At 38.0% G+C, this 23,396-nt stretch overlaps 1 protein-coding gene and 1 long non-coding RNA gene across 5 annotated transcripts in view; one reads left to right on the plus strand and one right to left on the minus strand.

Annotated features, from left to right (window-relative positions):
* Window positions 1-23,396, minus strand: part of ADAMTSL1 (ADAMTS like 1) — a 507,559-nt gene that overhangs the window by 84,990 nt on the left and 399,173 nt on the right. For all 4 annotated transcript variants that reach the window (XM_087926578.1, XM_087926579.1, XM_087926577.1 and 1 more), the window contains 5 exons: window positions 23,305-23,355; window positions 21,447-21,651; window positions 18,073-18,220; window positions 13,646-13,730; window positions 878-1,167 (listed from right to left, as the gene is read on the minus strand). In XM_087926578.1, coding sequence (XP_087782704.1) covers window positions 878-1,167; window positions 13,646-13,730; window positions 18,073-18,220; window positions 21,447-21,651; window positions 23,305-23,355 — 779 coding nt within the window. The remainder of the gene's footprint in view (window positions 1-877; window positions 1,168-13,645; window positions 13,731-18,072; window positions 18,221-21,446; window positions 21,652-23,304; window positions 23,356-23,396) is intronic.
* On the plus strand, window positions 12,876-18,251 carry LOC148127271 (uncharacterized). The gene is made up of 4 exons (XR_015742148.1): window positions 12,876-13,338; window positions 16,425-16,471; window positions 17,348-17,503; window positions 18,136-18,251. It is a non-coding gene; the product is annotated as an uncharacterized LOC148127271 (long non-coding RNA).

The following is a 23,396-nucleotide window of genomic DNA, read 5'->3' on the forward strand; positions in this document are numbered from 1 at the left end:
TGGATTTAGGGAATTAGTATGAGGTTAATTTAGAACACATCCCATATGCTAGATGTTAACCGAGCCTTGCGATCATTTTCTAGCAAATTCAATTAAAATAAGAAAAGAGAACAAGAAGCAATGCGTGGAAACTAATCAAGGAGAGAACTAACCGAGAACTAAGGAGAAATTTCTTGACAGTTGGAACAATCAGTGGAATGACCTGCCTGGAGAGGTGGGTGAGATTTTTAAGAAGAGATTGGACAATCATTTGTCTGAAATGGAATATGGTTTCTTGCTATTTCCAGCGGTGGGTTGAACTAGAAGACCCCCATGGTCCCTTCCAACTGTTGTGCCGTTATTCTATTATTCTGTTAAATAGCTTGAAATCTCAATCCTCTTAACTTTGAGATGGATCCTGGCTACATTAGCAGACATGACTGATTTCAATGAAGTGTAAATCAGAGGTGGTATTCAGCAGGTTCTGACCAGTTCTGCAGAACCGGTAGTGGAAATTTTGAGTAGTTTGGAGAACCGGCAAATACCACCTCTGACTGGCCCTGCCCCCATCTATTCTCTGCCTCCTGAGTCTCAGCTGATCGCCCTGCACAGGAGAACGGAGCTGGGAAGCAGGTTAGTGGGGTGGGGAGGGAATGGGGATTTTGCAGTAACCTTCCTCCAGGAGTGGGGTGGGAATGGAGAGTTTACAGTATCCTTCCCTTTCCACCAAGCCATGCCACAACCACTAAGCCATGCTCACAGAACCGGTAGTAAAAAAATTTTTTGAATCCCACCACTGGTGTAAATGTAAAAAATGTAATCTGGATCCAAGTACATTACTTCCACAACCCAGTATGTAGGAAACAAAGAAACAAGGGAAACTGCAAATGGAACTCACCTCCACCACAAGCCTCAGAACATTCAGTGAAGCCTTCATATTCCCAATCGTAAAGTTCATCAAAATCTTGGGAGCCCCTGAAGGGCAGATCAGTCTCTTCACCAGTTTTTCCGTTGCAGGGACCACTGTAGCAAGCTCGTTCGGACACTGGTTTGGGCCCTTCACATTCATCAATGGGCAAATCTGCCACAGACTGAGAGAAGGATAGCAGCACCTGGCACTTCACCAGCCGCGCCTGGACGCCCACTCCACAGGTCACACTGCAGGTAGACCAGTCCTCGGGAATAAACCTGTGGTGGTGAAGCCATTGTGAGAGGGGAAGAACAGGATGTAAGAGCAATCTATGGGCTGCACAGACACCCTTCAAATCATTCACTGCCCCCCCTCCTCAAATGATGCAAATACAGAAGTATCTATGGATTCTCAGTCATCCAGGTTATGGTTGTTCCAAAGGTGCTTTTTCAAGAGGCCACTGGATTTTTTTGGCTTTTATTTGAAGACTTTTTGCTTTTCATCCAAGAAACTTCTGAAGCTGAAGAAGAAGTTTCTTGGATGAGAAGTGAGACATCTTCAAAAGAAAACCAGAAACTCCAGTTGCCTCTTGAAAAAGCACCTTTGGGACAACTACAGAAGTGCCTGTCCATAGATTCAGGATCCACAGCTCATACGAACACAAGCTTCGTTCTGAACTGTGCTCCTGAAGAGGTTCCAGGGCCACTTATAGTACAATTGAGCATAGAAAGGTGCCATAAAGATAAGCTGCTCACACCAAATGAGTCCAGCTGGGATGCATTACTACCTATCATTTTCTACAGCTAAATGATCTTGGATGGAGAAAAGATTCACATTTAAAAATGCTTGTGTGATAAGCAGAATTTTAAATTTTGGAATGTTTATCTAATTAGCTAACTTACGGTATTTACCTTATCTTTCTATAAATGTCACTAAGACTGCATACAACGTAAATAATAAAACACATAGCAATGATACAATAAATTAAAAAAAATTAAATATTAAACAAGTGAAAAACAGCATTGAAAGTCTACTATTAACATGATTTTAAAGGTTTAGTTCTTAGTTTTGAGAACACTGGCTCAAATTTCTGGCTAAAAAGCTAAAGATCTATCTATTTATGGTTTTGTTCTATGTGCAACTACTCCAAATGAAAATTTTTATCTTTTAATAAATGGTAATATTATAAAAGTGTGCTTGGTAATTCTAGCTACCACTCTATGTATTTACTAACATATTGATAACATTAATGGATCACTTGGTCTCATTTTCCAGCAAAGAAAAGTAGGAGAGATGATCTTAAGGAAAAGGTAGTTTTATAATTCTGTGCTCCCATGATTGTTCTTGGAGGTGTTACATTATCGTAACAATTTCATTCCTGGCAATCAGACTATGGTTAAAAAAAAAATGTTTCCACAGAAAATTATTTTAAATATATCACTGCTACCCATTTGCTCACAATGAGAGCAAAACAGACAAGTGTTTATCCAGTAGGTGTAATCAACTACGTAAATTATACTCATTATTAATGAAGTCATAGTGTACCATAATAATTCATAACTGAAATACAGAAAAAACATGTTGGGAAATTTCTGTTTCCTGAACAATTGTTTTGCATGTTGAACTAAAAAAGTAGGTTTACACTATATAATAATTTGTTTCAAAAGCATAAAGAAAATTTATTGAATGTGGCAGGGAGCAATAAAGTATACCACATTTGGATGAGAAAGTCAATGTTTACTAATGGTTTACTACCGGTAATAATTTTTAAGCCTAGTGATATTTCAGCTTTGCTAAATTTCAGAAAGAAAAGAACTTACCATGTTTATTATATATATGCTTCATAAAATATTTTATGGCAAAAATCATGGCTTTGAATAAATGGAAGTTATCCATTACAAACAATGTTTACAAAGATTATGAAATCAGACGAAACATATTTTTGGCTTTAGAAAATGGGAATCACTGTTAATTCTGGGAGTGCCACAATTTAATGTAATAATACAATGGTACCTCAGTACTCGACTGCTTCAAAATTCATTAAATTTGGTACTTGATATATTTTGATGAGCAAATGAGGTCCCGGTACTCATTGTTTATTTGGTACTCAAAGTGCTGCAATAGGAAAAGCGGGGAATGGACAAAAAGTCTGCCATGCCACGCAGGTCACTGACATAGGAAAAGGGACAGGAAGTCCTTACCGGCTGAAACAAAGAGTCATGTGGTAAGTCAGGTGGTTTGTTTGGCACTCTTTGTTTTTAGTATTCATTGAACCTTCTGGAACCAATTAATGTTAAGTACCAAGGCACCACTGTATTCAATTATGACATAGGACAAAATTGAACTCTCCACATCTATTTCATGTTAAAAGCAAATGGCAATCCCTAACATTTATTCATTTTATTACATTTATTAGTTTTCCATTTTGTTCCATGCTGTTTTCAAAGAATTTATGTTAAATGCTGGAACCTAAAAGTATTAAAGGGTCAAAATAGGATATGCTTTCATATGATGCTTTCTCATCTTATTTATAAACCTCTTCTATTTATTTCTTTTGTGGCTTCTCCTTGTACAATGTTTTGGATTCAGTTTCCATAAGGATGTTTCAGAATATGTGAGAATACAAATATTCCATCTCTCTGACACTCTTTGAAGTAGTTGTGGCTTTTTTCAGAATTGACTGACAATTGATGCTTGAAAAAGTGGCAGAATGATGCTACATTCACATACATATACAAATGCACTCTTAAACACTGTTTGACAATTAAATCCATAGGGCTGCATAGCCATTTTCTATTGTAATACAGGAACATTTAAGCACAACAATTAAGCATACAATGTTTTTGGAGAAATTAAATGAAAAGCAAAGTGCTCCGTTTTCTTCTATGGATTGAAGGTCACTCAGACTGCATTTTAATGTAGTTTTAAAGAATATATAGTTTTGGTGTTAGAGCAAGACTACATAATCTAAGATCTCTTTTCTTTGTAATATTAAGATTTGATCAATTATTTCTTCCTTCAGAAAGAAATGACTTTTTATAAACTTAAAAAAAATCAGTGCTTTAAATTCAAATTCCGTGTTGAAAAATATGGCTCCTCATAGATATATCATCTCATGAATAAATAAATATTATAATAGCCTCTGTTTTTTAAACAGATACTGTGAGAATAACTATTTTAGTTTATAGGGAAAACAAGCATTAACTTTTAAATTCTCTACAACAGACTATAGAAGATGTTTAAAATTATGAGCAAATAATGACAAGGAGAATGGAGAAGTCAAAAGTAAGAGGGATTTTATGAAAATTTTGTTTGTTTTAATTGTTTCAATGGACATGAGATAACAACCATGGGCAGTTAACTTGTAACATCTTCTATGCATAAAAGCAGCAGAAAGCACAAGAAAAATACACACTTAAATATTAAAAAAATGTAAACAGTAACATGATTTTAGTAATGATTGAAGTTCTTGTCTTCTTAATTTCTCAAATGCATTTTCTTACATTCCAAGTAAATAATAACTAGTTACAATTCAAGATGGCAGACTGAACTGTATGACTGAAAGCCACCTCTTTTTGTGAACATCACATCTACAATATCTGTCTCACCACTCACCTGCCCTTTCTGAGTACAAGCCCCTGTGAATTAAAAGGACTGATACTAATGAAGTCCACTATTCTGTGTCTTAAATGAGGATTTAGGGCTTCTACATTTATAGATTAAGCATTTGCTCCACTTAAGAAAAATAAGTGGTTTGTGAGAATGAGATTTAATCTGTAAAAAAAAGTTTGCTTACATCTAGTCTTGATTTAGAGCGGGTTCTCCAACCTTGGCAACTTTAAGACTTGTGGGCTTCAACTCCCAGAATTCCTCAGCCAGCTGGGAGTTTAAGTCCACAAGTCTTAAAGTTGCCAAGGTTGGAGACCCTTGATTTAGAGGACAGTATTCAAAAAGCACCTAAGCAATGTAAAATTGCCTAATAGTAACTTTTTCCAAACTTCTTTTATATTCCTGTAAAGCAGTGGTGTCAAACTCGATTTAATTGAGGGCCGCGTCAAGGTTGTGTTTGACCTCAGGGGTTGGGTGGGCGTGGCCATGGTGGGCATCGCCAGTTTAAAGTCATTTGGGTCGGAGGCATCTGTGGTGGCCCTAGCACTCTGCCAGTGAAAACAGGTTCCAGAGCTCCATTTTCAGCTGCAATGACCTCCTGCCGTCTTCTGCCAGTGAAAATGGAGTTGGGGGCACAGATGGTGCTCCTGAGCTTCATTTTTGCTGGCAGAAGCACCATGGGCCAGTCCTTTGCTGTTTCTAGGGTGGCCCTGCAGGCCTGACCTAAGCACCCCACAGGCCAGATCCTGCCCCCCGGCTTTGAGTTTGACACCCCTGGTGTAAACGCTGGAAGTTTTAAATTGGCATATGGTAGGACCCAGCTAGGTAAGATTTTAGGAATTGCACTGCTTTTATGAGTTTAGCACTGTACAATAAAATAGTTTACATATAAACTATAACCTGCTAGTAATCTTTTTCCTTTCCAGTGGTATGTTTGACGACTATTTAGGATACAGATTTTTGAAAACCAATGCAGTGAAAAATTAAATATCTCATGACAGCACATCAGGAAGGATGCAGTTTAGATTAAATTGTTCCCTACCATGCAGTTAAGTTACTGAAGAAAAAATACTGTTGGCACCAATTCTCCATTTCTTAACTGTACAATGAGGAGCTCTCAGAAGTATCTTCTTTGTAGCTAGCCCATTTTTGGAAGTTCCTAAGCAGGTTTCTTCAAACAGATTATTTAGAAAGTTAGCTTGATATTTTTTTTACAGTCAGGATGAAGGAAAGAGGTTACCTTAACATCAGAAAGGGAGACTAAAATGTCTGGTTTCTAACTGACTGTGACATGTTGGATAAGCATACAGTATTCCTGGAGATATGACAAGACAATGTTTCCTTTCCTACAAAGGGATGGGACTCCAGCTGGCATCTGTTGCCGCCAGATGCTGCTAGTCTGCAGCTTCTATCATGGGAGATTGAGATTGGGGCTGCTCAGAATCAGAGACCAACATCTAAAGCACCCTAGTCCTTCTAACAGAATGTCTGCATTTATTTTCAGCATGCAGAACTAACTTGTTCTGCACGTTCTCCTGCTGAAATAAGGGTAGGATTCAAACAATCCTTTTCCAATGTAAGCAATATGGTCTCTATTTGACATATGTTGACAGTGCTAAATTCCCATTGCATGTTGAAGGGTAATTAGTTTGCTAAATACGGAACTAGAAAAACAGTTTAATAATGGAGAACAAGAGGCAAGAACTCATAAACCAGACTGCCAGATAAAAATAAATATAGATTCAATTGTCTATCCGGAACTTCTGCTATAAATGAAGGCACATAGGAAATATACAAAAGAAAAGAATAACTTGAATTTAATATGTATATCCTTACTTATAAAAATATGCATGTACAATTATTCTCCCGAGCAGTACTTTGGCCCACTTTCATAACAACTCAGTGTTTTAATGCCTGCCATGCCAGCTTTTTGGTGTCAGAGTTACTTTTTTTTTTTTTTATAAATTTTATTTGAGTTTTCACAAAGAGAAAAAAAATACAAATAAAACATCTTTTTTGAAAGCAGCATAATCCCAGGTTACATTTCTTCGTACAGACACAAATTCAGGTTCATGCTCATTTTTATATTCTATTCCATATCTTATTACTATTTTACATTTTCTGCATAGCTTCTCCCCTCTTTTAATTTTCTCAATTTTATTTTAATTATCTCATCTCAATTCAAATCATTGTATTTATATTTTTGTCTGTCCTGTTTCAATTATCTATTATCTTTTCTCATTAAACAAAATTTCTCCTGTAGTTACTGATTGGAGTATGACACCTTTATATCTTTTCCCTAAAGTTGTAACATTCAATATAATACATAACTTCCATTCGGGTTCTGCTTGGTACATTCTTAAAATACACACTGTATTCTTAAAAAAAAGAAAAAAATTATAAATGTATATAATTAAAACAACATTCCATTCCAATTCAATTCTATCATTAATATTAATATTCATTAAAGTCTTAACATCTTTAACATTACTTTTCAATTAAATATCATACTTCTATGGGAACAATTATAAGTTTTCCATAGTTAATCCCCCTCCTTCACTTATATTTTATAAAACATTAACTGATTAAAATGTTCCTGTTCCTTCCTAATTCAATTTTCTCATTTATTTTATTTCACTTATTTTATTCAAAAACATTACACTATTTTATCCCTCATGTTAATCATATGTTGTTTCCAATTTTCTAAAATTATTTCTATTACTAATACAATCTTATGTATCTTTACAGAATCCCTTTTTCAGTTAGATTTTCACCCATTATCTCTAAATAGGTCCTGTTTCTCTATATCTTGCTCCGGTTCTTTGTAACTTCTTTTCCTTTCCTTCTTCCCTCTCTTCTTCTCTCTCCTCTTTTTACCCCCTATTTCTCTCTTCTGTATTCCCCTTTTCTGTTGCTTTCCAGTATTATACTTATTTTTTGAATTATTTTTCTTTTCTTTGGTTGTTTTTTTAAGTCTTAAATTCTCCATTCTCTTTCCCCCCTTTCCTTTTTCTTCCCCACATAGAATTACTTGTTCATTAAAGATGGCTTCTTCTTTGTCCCAGTCTTCTTGTTTTGCAGTCTTTTCTTGTTGTTTCTCATAGTTCCAAATTTCCATTTCTAAGAATTAAAAAACAAAGCCAAAAGAACCCTTCCCTTCTTGTGCATCTTCTTTGTACTTTTTCAGTTCCATTTTCAATTCATCCAGAAGTGGTGCCATTATATAAATTTTTAAACAACCACCCAATTGATTTTAGTCATTCAAATATAATAACCAAAAATCCAAAGATCACCAAATAATTCAAATACATGCAAGCTGTTTCTTTTTTGCTCTTTTTTTCACTTTCTCTTCCTGGGGTTACTATTTAGTTGCAAAGTTTCAGTTAAAATGTATCTTTTAGAAGTCCTGTTGAAGTTTTACTTTAGATTCTTTTTAATTCCAGGCAGTCTCCTCCCTCTTCCAGATCCTGCCCTTATTCTTTTCTCTCCCTTCCTGCTTATGAAAAAGAAAGTTTTTAATGTCCAGAAATCTTTATTATCCCTTTGACATTTTGTTTTATTTTCAGCTTAATTGCCTATTGATGTCAAAGCGGATTTTTCCAATTTCTTATTTAAGTCTCTTAATTGTCAGTATAGGGAAGGAGAAAGAAGAAAAAAAAAAGCCAAACCTTTCCCTTTTCACTTTCCTTCGCTGCTTCCGACTCTTCTTTGGGAGCAATGTTATTTTTTGTAAGTTTAAATTCCAGGGTACCTTGGTTGCTGCTTTTACAATTTAACCTGGTCAGCCAAAACTTTCACTTCTTATCTTCCTCCTGCACATTATTTTCCAGTCGAGTTCTTCTTTGCGGTGGCCATTTCTGACCACTGCTACAACCGCCTTCGGGAAAGGGAGTAATGGCCAGCTGAGGTGGAGAGATGCAGCTCTCCTCGACCCTGCTGGCGGTCTCCCCCCTCTTCACCACCTCTACGGGGTGGCTTAGCCCCGAAACCAGCCAGCTCGGAGCACTCCAGCGGCGAGCCCAGACAGAAACCGCGTACGATCGCGGATTCCTGCCTGTCGCCAAAGCCCTTCAAACCGGAAGTCGTGTCAGAGTTACTTTTAATGACATGAAAATATTTCTCTTGTTTCAAAGATGCCATGAATCTATTTTCCAAAGGAACTGTAACTTCTTATTACTGCAGCATAAATTTCTAAAAAAAGTTTACATTTGTACTTGTTTAATTCTAGTAGATATATACCAGCAGGTTCTTAGTAGCACGGTTGTTAAATCAATCTGGCTTCCCCATTAACTTTGCTTGTCAGAAGGTCACAAAAGTCCCCATCATACTGCAACCATCAGAAATATGAGTCAATTGCCAAGTGTATGAATTTTGATCACATGAAGCTACAATGGTCGTAAGTGTGAAAACTGGTCATGCAGTAAGTCACTTTTTTCAGTGCCATTGAAAGTTTGAATGGTCACTAAATGAACTGTTGTTAAGTTGAGGACTACCTGTACTTCAAGGGCCTAGCTTATCTTTCAGTTTGCAGCAATGAAGGCAGAGTAATAAACAATGCTTTTATAGTCAGTGGCAATCCATGGGTTAGCCAGGATTATGATATGGGATTCTGTTTTTAATGGTTGTTGAAGCAATTACCTCTCTTGACTTTGCTCCAATCCTGTGGATGAAATTGCTCGTATTGTTACACGAATGAAGAATAGCTTTACAGTCTGTCTTAAAAGTTAAGCATAGCATTATTTTAATGTGAGGTCCTTGATAATGTTTCCTAGTTTGGTAATGAAACATCTGCAAGAAAACCACCAAGCTCAGCGAGTCCCAAGGACTCCCCAATTCCACCCTGAGCTAGAAATATTCTCTTCTATCATTATTTTAATATGATGCCCTGCCAAAATGGAGAAGATGCCTTCTCCTTTGTCATCTCAAGCTAACAGCTCTACTCCAGATAAGACAGAAATAAGGCTGGATGCCCTTATGCACTCTCCTGGACAGTCAGGAAGAGCAATGTCTCCTTCCCCAGGTTCTCATGGGGAACTCTATGGATCCCTGATGTAATGCTATCTCAAAATGAAGAAATAATAACCTCTAAATAGCAAGAAAGACCTTCTATTGGAATGCCTGGGCCAAATAAATCAGTTGATTTATGCTTGCTTTAAAGACTTTCAAGGAATGATTTAAAAAGTTGGACATTAGGGTTCTTTTGTGCTGACGTTGTAAGAAATGAAAAGGTTCTTTAACATAAATTATTTGGTCCTCCCAGCAATTGCTTTGCTTTCAAATTATTGCATTTATTTGGGACAAGGTAATCTCCAAGTTCCTAAGCAAAACAAGAAAAAAAAAACCCAACTATGACATTATGGATTCTCTGATCTCAATTTTCATCACATTTATATATTTATCTATCACCTTTAATATTTCTATAAATAACTCAAGGCAGCAAACATACCTACTACTCCCTCATCCTTCTATTTTCCCCACAACAAGAAGCCTATAAGGTGAATTGGGCTGAGAGAAGAGAATGGGCCAAGATCATCCAGCCAGCTTTCATGTCTAAGATAGGACTAGAATTCACAATGTCCTGGTTTCCAGGCCAGCACCGTAACCACTACATCAACTAGCCCTCGCATATTTTATATGATAAAATTATGTGAAATATCACATATTTTCTTCTATTTCCAAAGCCTCTCTGTGTTCCTGTATCACCCCATGTATATACCTTACAGGAAATCTTCAACTTATGATCATTTGTTTAATGACGGTTTGACGTTACAATGGCTTGGAAGAAAAATGACTTATGACCTACCCTCAAGGTTACATCAATCGTGCACTCACAGGTCTGTGATTTGGGCCCTTGGCTTGTATGTATACAAACTTCCCAGGTGGCTTCCAACAAGCAAAGTCAATGGGGAAGCTGTCAAGGAAGGTTGCAAATCATAATCATCTGATGTTTTGCTTAAGGATCAGGGTGATTCACTAACTGATCACAGCAAACAAGTCTAAAATCAGCTGTGCCACTTAACGACAAATTTTCTATTGTGGTTGTAAGTTGAGGACTAACTATTTCCTCTAATAGTTTTTTCTTTCTTTTTCTGACACATACACACACCACTTAGGCAGTGAGTTTTCTGTTTATAACTTTTCTCGATGCTGTGCACTTCAAAGTCAATTCAAAAGCAGAATAAGGATATATTTCTGAACAGAAGATTCTCTTGTCCAAATAATTGTTTATGGAAACTAGAAGGAAAAAAAAATTCTTTTAATTTTAGAGAGCCTAGTGACACACTTCAACTATGGATGGAGGCGGGGGGGGGGGGTGGAGTTTTCCAAAATTCAGAGGAAATAAATTCTGAAATGGTTTCCTAGTAGAGTAATGGAAGACACAGCCTCATTGGTTTTAAAACTGCCCCAGACAGATTTATGAGTTGTATTATCGGATGCTTTTAACTCTGATGGCTCAGTGGTGACCTGTAATAGTCAGGGAAAAAAACTTTCTTCCTGCAACTTCTCTCATCCTCACTTTCTGAAGAATCTCAGAGTTGTCCAAAGCAGGGATGAGATTCTGAACAACAGGAACTCTCATACAAGGTGACTTTTGCCAGACTAATGGAAATTTCTCCTGGAAAGGCTTAACTGATTGACTCCCTTTGGTCTACCTCTCCATGTTATTGTAACCATATGGAGACGAAGTTATAGGGATTAGATTCAATTACGATTCACAACACTGTGTGTACGCGACATGTGTACATGCATGTGCGAGTAATGTGATTTCAACGAAGTGTTATAAAATGAGCAAATAAAGAAACGCTTTTCTAGTCGTGGCAAAGTCACTGGGTCACAATAGGGAAATGAAACACTTTATTATTTATGGTATGTCAAGTTGTGCAGAAAAAAGTATAGTTTTTTTTTAATAGGTATCTTTGGAAATAACTTGTTTTGGCATGAGTGGAAATCTAGCAGTGGTGCAGTAAAAGATCAAGCGCACATGAAAGATTTAGCAGGGGATGTGTGCATAAACACTGAGCAGCATAATATACAGAGATATATTCCAGATCTAAAATGTCATCATTTTGCAAAGTGAAATGTAGTGTTCTGATTATCTGAAAGAGCTTCCTCTAGAAGAAAATGAAAAGTGAATCAAATCCATATGTACAGATGAGTTGAAAGGTAGAAACCGATTTAAAAAATATATTCAATAGTCACTCCTATCGGCTCGCAATCTTGTGCTTCTGGATTTTTCCGAGTTGCTCATTAAAGAATTGAAGCCAATTTGCAACCTTCGTGGTCTTGTAACACTATCAAAAACACAGTGAAAAGAAGACCTTCAAAAAGTTATTTAACTTTTTTTCCCAGGAAAAAGTGTATTTTTCCCTTTGATTTCTTTTCTTTGAAATCAAATCTAGTTGTCCTATTTCACTTAGCATATCAATAGATATTTACTTTCCTGAACTCTAGCCTAGACTTTTTCCCCCCATTTCTCCTTTTGGAGTCAGTAGACTTTGGGTTGTTCTTTTTTTGGCCTTGAGAGATGGAAACATTCCCTTCATGTTTACACAATGGTTCTGTCTGACCTGATTCCCACTTACCTAAATTAAGCTCTTGAATTTTCAGTTTCCCAATTTTTTTCTTCTTGTACTTGCTATGGTGCCATTTTGCTAAATTAAGCATTGAGACTTTCAGCTGAATACCGGAAATAAAAGAATGATGGCTACCTGGTAAATATCTATATGAGTTCAGAGAAAGCCACAATGCAATTCTTGAATTTTTTTTAAACTGTATGCTAGAAGATGAAATTCCTCACGCCTAAATGTAACATCTAAACCAGCTATCAGTAGGCCACAAAGAGACATTTTTTATGGTATCAAGTTGAGTTACCTGAATGATTTTAATCTAACATGTAATTTAAAGCAGATGGGCTGATGGGAAGTTTGTACTGTACTGAGGGGTCCTTGGTGATCTCTGAGCTTGGTTGTTTCCTTGCAGACGTTTCGTTGCCCAAACTAAGTAACATCATCAGTGTTATCTAGTTTGGGTAATAAAAGGTCTGCAAGGAAACAACCAAGCTCAGAGAGCACCAAGGACCCCTCATTTCAACTCTGAGCTACAAATATTCTTCTTTATTTGTACTGTACTATTCAAGCAACTAAATCAAAATAAGACATCAACATTTAGGAGAAGTACATTAATTATAAATGAAAAAAGCTGCTACAAGAATAAAGATCCCTAAAGATGATACTTCCATGAATTAACTATCCAGGCACAAAACTATACCATATTACTTGTGATTTAACTCTTCATTTACATCAGTAAATGCAATACAAATTGGGTAATACAGTATTTTGAAATCCATAACAAACACCTTAGTGTTGTGGGCCCCCGATTCCCGAGCCTGTGCTGTCAGAGGAAGAGGACCTGGAAGATAAGTGGGAGGAACCGGCAATGCCTTCCTCCACAGGACCTTCCTCCCTGGTAATGCCTTCCTCCCTGGTAATGCCTCAGGTTCCATCAGACAACCGAGAGGAACAGCCTGAGATGAATCAGGAGGAAGGCATGTCGGAGCAGCCCCTGACAGGGAGTGAAGAGGAGGAGTCTTGGCTCGACCCCAAGCAGCGTCGTAGGGAGAAAGGTGAGCAGCAACATAGGAGGCGTGGGAGGGTCAGAGAGTGAGCTGAGTCACTGAGCCACACCCCACAGGGGATAAAAGTGGGTGTGCTTTCTCCTTAAACTTCGCACAGGACAAAGTTTAACTTACTTTAGACTTTATTCATGACTATGTTGAAAGAACGATTGTTTTGTGGACTGTCTTGTGCTTTTTGTGAAGTAAAAGACCCATTTCCCTCTGTGTGGGTAAGATTTTGATTTACAATTGCTGCCAGCTCGGACTTGGCAGACAGGACGTAGTGGGATGCCAAGAATGTTATCAGTTACAGAGGATTTGCTCTGCGGAGTTCGAGCCAGCTTGCCTGTCTGTGTTTGTGTGTGTGTATAATCCCTTACCTTTAGGGGGAAAGGGAAGGGGAGACAGAACACCTTAGCTCCAAGCAGATTTAGGTGTGTTTCACATTGTAATTCATATATCATATATAATTGTAATGTGCTGCTTGGATCATCAAGTGTAATGATTTCAGCAGATAATGTTTTAAAACTTACGTTGGTTCTTCAGAAATTGCCGTTCCCTCTTCCAACTCCTGAGCTTGCTTGTACCATGGCAATTTAGCTTCAATAGGAAGTTTTTCTAGAAAAACAATCATAGGGAAATAGGAAACATGCAAAAATAATGTACTTTAAAAAAACATAATCCTCTTTTGTAACTTATCTAAAGAGGAATTACCTTGCTTTTATGCCATGTTTGCTAACTATCTGTGAGCATCTAGACAATGCTTGCACAGTGCAAAGCTTCCTGAAAAGTTATTTCACACAATCAGACTATATTTAATAAGATGAGATATGAATGAGCCTTCTGGCTATACATATTGCCCTTTGCTCTGCTTCTGTAAGAGAAAGAGTTTCCTATTTCATCTAAATCAGAAAAGCATGGTTAATAATTTTAGAAAAAGGTCAAGATGTTAAACCAACTTCAAAATATTGGCAAATTTTAGTTAATGGTAGATTTCCTGCTGCCCAAGGTGGACACTATGCTTAATTCAAAACTGCCCAGATTGTGCAAAAGGAAAAAAACATGGAGGTTTGCCTGTGAGTCAAAATGTATTTTCCTATCATGGTTTATTCTGTTTGACACAGTTCTGTCAAAGAAATGTATAAGCTTGGCACTGCCCATACATTTTCCAGTGTGACAGATGAGGAGTTTTTTTTTTCTTTCATATTTGTCTAATACTATGGAAACTTCCAGAATAGAGAAGATGATTATTATTAATGATAGGAAGTATTGCACACAAGTGTACTTTTCTTTGAAGTGTACTAAGTGATTCCAAGTTAGTAGGCTTATGTAGTTCAGCACTGCTTGGCTGAAAGTGGGGAAAAAAAGAGTGCTAATAATTCTTACAGTCTATAAAAAGGGTTCTGCTATGTTCCACTTTGATAGCTTATTACGACATAGAAGAAAATGTAAATGTGATGAATGATGGTTCAACAAACAGAAGACTAAAATCATTCGGTGATGCCCTTCTAGGCAGAGTTTATCAGTTCATCAACATTGTGGGTTCAAAGACTGAGCTAAATAGTCTTACTGTCATTTTTGAGATAAAGCAGCGCCATTCTCTATCTTTCCCCTCCAAGATTGGTATCAGAGAAATGCATTAAAAGCGTTTGATAAAATACTCAGCTGAGGAGCCGAGTTATGTTCTCATGAGAACATGAATCTGTATTAAACTATGGAGCTGCACTGGCCCTTCGGGGTCAAAGGAAAAAAGGTATGAAAATCAATCCATAGCAAACTGATAGTCACACTCGAAAGCAATATGAAATCATCTGAATAAAGGGGGCTAATGACTTATTGTACTATTTGTAAAAGCCATATGAATATCATGCTATAAATATTTTATTAGACACTTGTTTTCTCCTCTGACATTACTAAGTCATCTTTCATGGGACCTTCTTTTAAGCTGTTCAAACAATAACGTTCCTAGCAAGATTGACTTAAGGATTAAAGGTAGCTGAACTAATTTATTAGAGGACTCGGTACATTTATTGCAGGGCTCAATACAATACAATTCAATGCATTCAATTGACATTGAATAATGCATCTTTAATATTAGAATTTGAGCTTTAGAGACTATGCCGAACATGACACGCATCCAGAAACACTTCTGAACTTTCCTTCCTATCATATTGCATGCCGCCCCCTCAATGAAGGACCTGGCCATGAAGGGTCTTTCAAAGTGACATTAAATATATGATAGAAAACAGTCTGAAGTGAAAATCATCAGACTTGCATAAAGGCATACTTCTCTTTAGTGCAGGATCAGGGCACTGAATTTGGATGAAGGGTGAGACTCACACTTGACTGAGCAAAATAAACATGTACTCTGTTACATCATTTAAGTCTGCTTGTGCATATAAAAGGACAGAGGGAGCTACAGTTTCCTAAATTCTCTACATAGAAGAATACGGAGGGTAGATGCTAGGCAAATTGGTTTGGCCTGGATCTGGAAAGCAAGATTCTTATTAGGAAATAAAGGAGCAACATGCTTCTTGCATTGCTTAGGCTTCTCTTTTGAGCAGGGGTGTCAAACTCGTGGCGTCACATTGTCATCACATGACATATCGCAACTTTTCCCCCCTTCGCTAAACTGGGGGGGGGTGGGGGGTGGCCAGTGCATGATGCGGTCGGCGGGCCGGCAGCGAGTTTGACACCCCTGCTTTTGGGGGAGAAAGGCAGGGTGTTATAAGGGCATTTGTTAGCACAGGCCCAGATGAGCAATAGAGATGATGGAGATAGAGGAGAGGTGGGACTTTGGGTGAGGCACAGAATTGTTGTCTGATCAGACTAGTCTGCCTTTAAGGTCTAATTAGACCCTTGAGTCAAAGCTTCTCCATCCTTGCTTTAATGCAGGGGTCTCCAAGCTTGGCAACTTTAAGACTTGTGGACTTCAACTCCTAGAATAGAATAGAATAGAACAGAACAGAACAGAACAGAACAGAACAGAATAGAATAGAATAGAATAGAATAGAATAGAATACTTTATTGGCCAAGTGTGATTGAACACATAAGGAATTTGTCTTGGTGCAAATGCTCTCCATGTACATAAAAGTCTACATTCGTCAAGAGTCCAAGTCTTAAAGTTGCCAAGTTTGGAGACCTCTGCTTTACTGATTGAATGGAGGTGACTGAGCAAGCATGTGATAAATAAATATATTTGCATACTTTATATCCTGGATAAATCTTTTATAGAAATCTACATTCGCACTATGGAAGTAGCCAAGCTATTTATTGTTATTTATGAGCTCTCTTTCCCATCTTACCCAACAGAGAATTGAACATTAGAAAAGGAAAAAGGAAACCCTGTTTGATTCTTGGTAAGTGGCTTTCCAGTCTCTTCTTGAAAACTTCCAGTGATAGAGCACCCAAAACTCCCGGAGGCAAGCTATTCCACTGATTAATTGTTCTCACAGTCAGGAAATTTCTCCTTAGTCCTAGGTTGGATCTCTGTTTAATGAACTTCGACCCTTTTTACTTTTTACCTTGCCCTCCCGTGCTTTGGAGAAAAGGTTAAATCCCTTTTCTCTGTGACAGCACCTCAAGTACTCATAGCACCCCTATTCTCTTCTCTTCATTAGACACGTTAATTAGGGAAGATTGGATCTATAATTGAACAAACCTACCACGTGTTCCCAACAGAAGCAGAGAGGTAGCTCTAGAAACCTCCATGTTGTCTGGGGGAGATATTCTTGATTTCCATTGCAGATATAACACAAATAAACCAGGGTTGATATTCTATACTGCTCTCTCTTGTGATCCCACTAAATGATGCAGCCACTTTAGGTGTGGTAGAAAGATGCTATGTTTGCATTCCCATGTGCCCCAAAGCACTTTTGGGAGATAGAGTTTTAAGTGCTATACAATCTACTGCTTACCAGTCAGTTGGTGTCTAACAAAAACCTGTAAAAGGCTGACCAAGCCTCTGTTGGGTACCACTGCGAGCCTTATTTACAAACAATTTTCTATTTGTAAATAAAACTAAATTGTTTGTTAAATAAAGGATGCAAGAAGCAGCTTATCTCACTACTTCCTTCCCACTGAATATTTAAAAAAGATGTCTTGGAGACAATTTTCCATTTTATGTTGTCCCTTTTTAACACTTTATTTGTTATTAAATTTATTGCCCACCTCACAATTCAAGGCAATTTTACTTATTTATAGAAGGCTATATTATTTGCATTCTATTCAACCAGTGCACTTAATGAAGAATTATCACCAGTACAGCACCCAGAAGCCAAATAGAACACCTTGGGGGGAGTAAATACTGCATTGTTGACTGTGAAGATATAGATCCTGCTCTTTAAATAACCATAATCTGTAGTCTTCTCATTACACAGCACTATAATGAGGTATTTATGCTACCATTAATTCCTGAAAGATATTTATCAGGGGAATCTATTTTCTCTTTAGTAGCACTTGGCAAAAATTAACAATTTACTTGCAGAACAAAATAGTGGCTAACGGATCAATACTTCTCAGCCAAAGATTTGTATGCTAGTTCAGGAGAGAAGTAAATACTAGAACCTGAATTCAATTTTGGAGATATTATAAGTTAAACTCTTGATCAGTGGATCCACATCTGCTCAAGAGTAATTTGTCCCTAATTTTATTACCGAAATATATTAGCCCTCTTACTTCCTTTGTGGTAATAGCATTTTCTTTTCCTCTGTCTTTCTTCCATCCATAAAGATACCATTTTACAGGCAAGTAGAGCTTAAGAGTGATTACATAGGCTTAGAGTTCCTGCCAGGAAATCTGTTTTTGTCAAATCATGACAATCAAGTGTTGGCTCCTTAAATGAAGCCTCAGGCATTAGCTCTCAGCTACACAACCCAAAAATGCAATCATCTTCCTGCTGAGGGAAAATGGACTTATTTTCAATAACTGCTTCTCAGGATTAGGCTGCTTGTTAATTTACCTTTTGGCTTGTAGCATGGAGTAGGGACAATGCATTCCTCCTTGATGTGCGGTTTTGTTTTAGGACTGCAGCCGCCAGTATGCATTCCTCGGTGATCAATGCACAGAACGACTCGATACCTCAAACCCTGGCCGCATGTCACTGTGCACTGAAAGGAAAACCATAATCAATTACTTCCATTAATAAGCATGAATACATTTGCCGCTCCACCCCTTGACTGGCCATGTGGAAGAGAAACAAAACCCGAATGGTGTATCATGGACTGTCCAAATGTTTGGTTTGTATATAGTTGGCTTTTGATACCAACTGCCAATCCCATATAACCTTGTTTAGTATGAATACTGTGGGAAATAATTATCATTCAGTTGAAATAAAGAAAATTTGCTTTTCCAATAGCTTTCTCTTGAGAAAGCACTTTAGTGAAAGTTACATGGGTGGTGTGTGGTGTTTGTACATTTATTTCATCACAAGAGGGCCATTAATTAGCTACGAATGTTCTGCTTTCTCTGAACCGATGTGTTTCCACGAGTCTACACTCTATCTAACTTCCCAACCTCCCATTAAATCCAAAGGAAGACATTGTGAGGCAATTCCTTGTGCTGGCCTTTTTCAGATTGGGAAGGGTAGTAGACAAGGAGGATTCAGATTGATGGAAAGATAGCACATAATGCACTACTGTTGTTCATTACTCCATCAATAAAGTAATCTTCAGAATAGCACCAAGAGAAATTCAAGAATCGTCTTTTGCCAAGGAGAAAGCCTTTCAGATGCTACAAGGCAGGGTTTTGGCTTTTTTTTACTGCAGCCTTTCTTCTGATATTTTGTCATTATTTACTGCTGGTTGTCTTCTCTTCCTCTTAAGTGATCCAATGTTTCATCTTTTACTTTTTGGCCTACAGCCACCTAAAACTCTTCACCACATAGGCAAATCAGCGCATTATTTACTTATCTATATCTGGTCGCAATCAAAATAAATTCTCAGTAGTTTGCATGGCGCAGACAAAATTAAAACATTCATGGCCAAAATCAAAATAACAATGAGAAGCAATTTAAAAAAAAAATAACTCCCCCCTAATGCAATTAACCAATTAAAATAGAAAAGTCAAACCTAACTAGAATGCTCTGTGGAGTAGTGAAGTCTTCTGCCTCTTCCTGAAGTTAATCCAGGAGGGAGGCAGACTGATCTCCATTGGGAGATTGTTCAGAGAGCTGGCGTTGCTACTGAAAAGCAGGGCCTCTCATCTTAGCTCCCTTTACTTTCTGAAACTGAGGGTTTAGGACAGGGTCAGCAACCTGCAGCTCTGGAGTTGTACATGGCTCTTTCATCCCTCTACTGTAGCTCCCTGTTGCCAGACAGCTCCACAATTGATAGGGCTTTTGGTTAGGACAGGTAGAGGAAAAAGGACACCATGCTAGGAGGAGACTTTATGGTGGGGAACCGCCATAGAGTCTGGTCGGCTCCAGAATTGAATGGGGGAGATTCCAGTTAGGATCTTTGTGGCTCTTCGAGTGTTTAAGGTTGCCGATCCATGGTTTAGGACCTTAGAACTGACAGTGAAGAAGGGTGGGCAACCTTTACCTTTCAGGATTGACTAAAGGGGTCAGCAATAAAAAGAAATATACAACAGACTAGCAGTTGGTAAAGCAGCAAAGAAAGCCTTGGGGGGAAAAAATGCAGATTTCCTGATTCACCTCTACCTACAAAGATCAGAATTATGTGAACAATGGTTGTCTGTGCAACATTCCAGAGAAGCAAAAGCTGGTCTTTGAAGAAGCATGCTATAAAGAACATTGATGCTTTTGAACTTTGGTACTGAAGAAGAGTCAAGGATATCGTGCATGGCTGAAAACAAACAAACGAATGAATCACAGAGTTCTCACAAATGGCCAGGATCAAATTATTATATTTTGGATGCATTAGGAGAAAACCAACTCCTTTAAGAATACCATAATCCTGAGAAAGAAAGAAGAGAAGAAGAGCTCAACCAACAATGATGGTTGATGGAGTTGATTACAGCAGCAATGGGTACACCACTGGAAGATCTTTCTGAAAGACCAAGCTGGGGATAAATCATCCTGTAGAAAGTCTGTCTAAGTGGCTGTTATCAGCTGACATCATTGGTAGGCACATAATTAATCAATCAAATAAGCATGCATAGTTCTGCAAGAAATCATGATTAGAAATATTCCTGGTAATTAAATTCCATTTAATCCCATTCTAGGTTTGTTGGGTATGTGCTTTAACAAAAAACTAAAGTGTCTTATTGGTAATTTATTAATTGTTATGTAAATTTCTAGTTATTTGCATTAAGGGATTCCATCTGAAATTTATTGCACACTGCGGCTGAATAAATTGACTCTCTTATCCTATAGTTTTGAGAAACAATAATTTATTCAGAATGTTCCAGGATCACACTTTGGTATAACATTAAAACCAAATGAAAATAGAAACAAGATATTTATTTGTCTTATTAAAGAACTAGAGGATGGCCTGAATTATAAATATGTAAAAGGATATTATTAAAATAAAACTCTACATTTTTATCACATCATTTTACTATCAATAAAATTTGAAATTTAAATAACCAGGGATCATTATAAGCAATATATTATTTGGCTTCATTACTATAGTTGGTCTTTTAGCGTTATATCTTATAACTGGGCAGCTATCCAGTATCTCTAGTTTCTGAACAAAGAGCACATTATAAATGTTAAAATCATTTAATCAGTGAACTTTCATGATTTATAATGTCGTCATTTTAGTTTTATTTTTTTCATTACTTTTAAAGATTACAATCTTACATTTCCCTCTTGAATGCATTTCTAAATAGTATCCAGTGTTTCTTATTTTTCCTTTGGTTTTTATCTTCCCAACCTTGCTCAGCCTTGAGAGGGAAGCCAAGGCCCTGACAATACAGTGAAGTGCCCTCCCTTTGATTGTAGTCTCCACTGACTTCACAGTTGAGACAACTACACAAAATCAAGATCTAGAATCCTAGCTACTGCTTGATCTCATAGCCCCCATCTTTTTCAATACCAACATTCATGTTTGGCATTGTGTTCTTTATCTCTGCGCTCCATTATATCTTCATTTCTCCTCCAACAGTAGCCAAACAACCTACTGCATGATGTTTTGCCTCAGTATCCCCTCTACAAAGAATCGGTGTCATCATTCAGTGATTCAAAGGCCTGAGCAGGTCTACAAAATTGCCCTGCGTAGTCCTTAATTCAACTAGCAACTTTTTCTCCTGTACTTACCGGGATATATGTGTTACCACTGTTGAAAGAATTGGGTTTTCATAATGCAGACATTTCAATGACTTTATTTCAATGACTGTAAATATACAGTTCAATAGTGAAAAGAACATAATTACCGGAGACCACTCTTGAGCAAGCCACTTAGGACAATCAAAAATATTGCAAGGCTGAACAATGGGCATCCTGGGAGTGTACATGCACTTCCACTCCTCCACAGAGCTGACCAATCCCTGGATGTCTTCTTCCACGCAAGAGACTGTGCGGCTTTGAATGCCTCCTCCGCAGGAAGAAGAGCAGGCAGTCCACGGGGTGCTTTCCCACCTTCAAAGCAACATAACAGTTCAGAGGAAAGGCAACCATATCTGGTCTGCGTAACTGCAAGTACTTTAGACCTGGGGTCTCCAACCTTGGCAACATTAAGACTTGTGGACTTCAACTCTTAGAATTCCTCAGCCAGTTTGACAGCCCTGGAATAGGTACTTGAGTACAGGGGTCTCCCACTTGGCAACTTTGTGGACAGAAGTCTGGGAATTGAAGTCTACAAGTCTTAACATTGCCAAGGTTGGAGACCCCTGCTTTAGACTATAGTGGTATTTCCCTAGTAGAAGCACCAAAGCTCTGGCCAATTACTTGCTTGCATATCCAACGGTCCATCAGCCACGACTTGGCTTTGAAATGTCAAATTTCTGATAAAATTATTGGGCTTAAGAATGAGTCTGTAACATAATAAAGATAAATGAAGTAAGCTACATAATTTTTCATAGGAAATTGGAATTCCATTTAATAGTCACATGCTACTGTATATAATGCTAAAGAAACTTCAAAGCTTCTATCATTCTTTATTACCAGTAGATTTTCCAAACACTGTATGTACAGTGTGCATGTGTGTGTGTGTATGTGTGTGTGTGTGTGTGTGTGTGTGTGTGTGAGAGAGAGAGAGAGAGAGAGAGAGACTCATGCCCTAGTCACTTCCTGTCTTGAGTATTGCAATGCTTTCTTATAGAGCTGCTTGATGCTCTCTGAGCTTGCTTGTTTTCTTGCAGACGTTTCATTACCCAAACTAGGTAACACCACTGATGGTGTTACCTAGTTTGGGTAATGAAACGTCTGCAAGAAAACAAGCAAGCTCAGAGAGCACCAAGGACCCCTCATTTCAACCCTGAACTACAAATATTTTCCTCTATTGATACGGGGCTGCCCTTGAAAAGCATCAGGAAGCTCAAATTGGTTCAACATGCAGCGGCCCACATGGTTTTGAGCAGACCCAGATGTGTAGAGGGGTAATCTCTCCTGCAGGAGCTGCATTAGCTGCCAATGTGCTTCCACATACAATTCAAGGTGCTGGTTGTCACCTTCCATGAGCTGCATGGCTTGGGACCAGGTTATCTGAAGGGGCGTCTTTTCCCAGTCACATCTACCGACCCTCGAGAGGGGGTGGGGAGGCAGGGAATGTTGAAGGTCCCCTCTCCTGAGGAAGTATGCATCTGTTGGGAGGTAACCCATCTGTTGGGAACAAGAAGAAGGGCCTTCTCTGTGGTAGCTCCCTCCCTTTGGAACATCATCCCTGTGGAAATCAGATTTGCCCCCACTTCGACACTCTTTCGCAAGGCCCTAAAGAACTGGCTTTACTAATGGGCTTAGGGAATCCAGAGTGAGAGGGAGCCCATCAAGTGGCTTGTGTGATGGATTGTAGCCACGGGGGGAGCGGTATTTTTTAAAATTGTTTCTATATTGGGTTTTTATTTTTGTAAACCACTCAGAGTCACTGATAGTCAGTGGAGGGGACATACACATTTTCTTAAACAAACAAATAAAATAGCTTTACAGGTTTCCTCAATCTAGTCTCCTTCAGAGGAAATGAAAGAAAATCAGAAAACAACGCAGAAAAAGCACCGGAATCAAGAATGTGTGGCTGCCAGTAAAATACAAAAAGACATTTTCTTATTGCTAAATAAGAGTATTTGGTTTACATACCGAGGAAGAGGATGGTAGAGGTCATAGGGCATGATCTGCTTGTATCCATCACTGTTAGGAACAATAATGCCAACCCTCTGAGTAGAAGGTAC

The sequence above is a fragment of the Pseudonaja textilis genome, chromosome 2 (genome assembly GCF_049901715.1).
Source record: "Pseudonaja textilis isolate UNSWEBS1 chromosome 2, rPseTex1.2, whole genome shotgun sequence".
In the NCBI taxonomy this organism is placed as follows: Eukaryota; Metazoa; Chordata; class Lepidosauria; order Squamata; family Elapidae; genus Pseudonaja; species Pseudonaja textilis.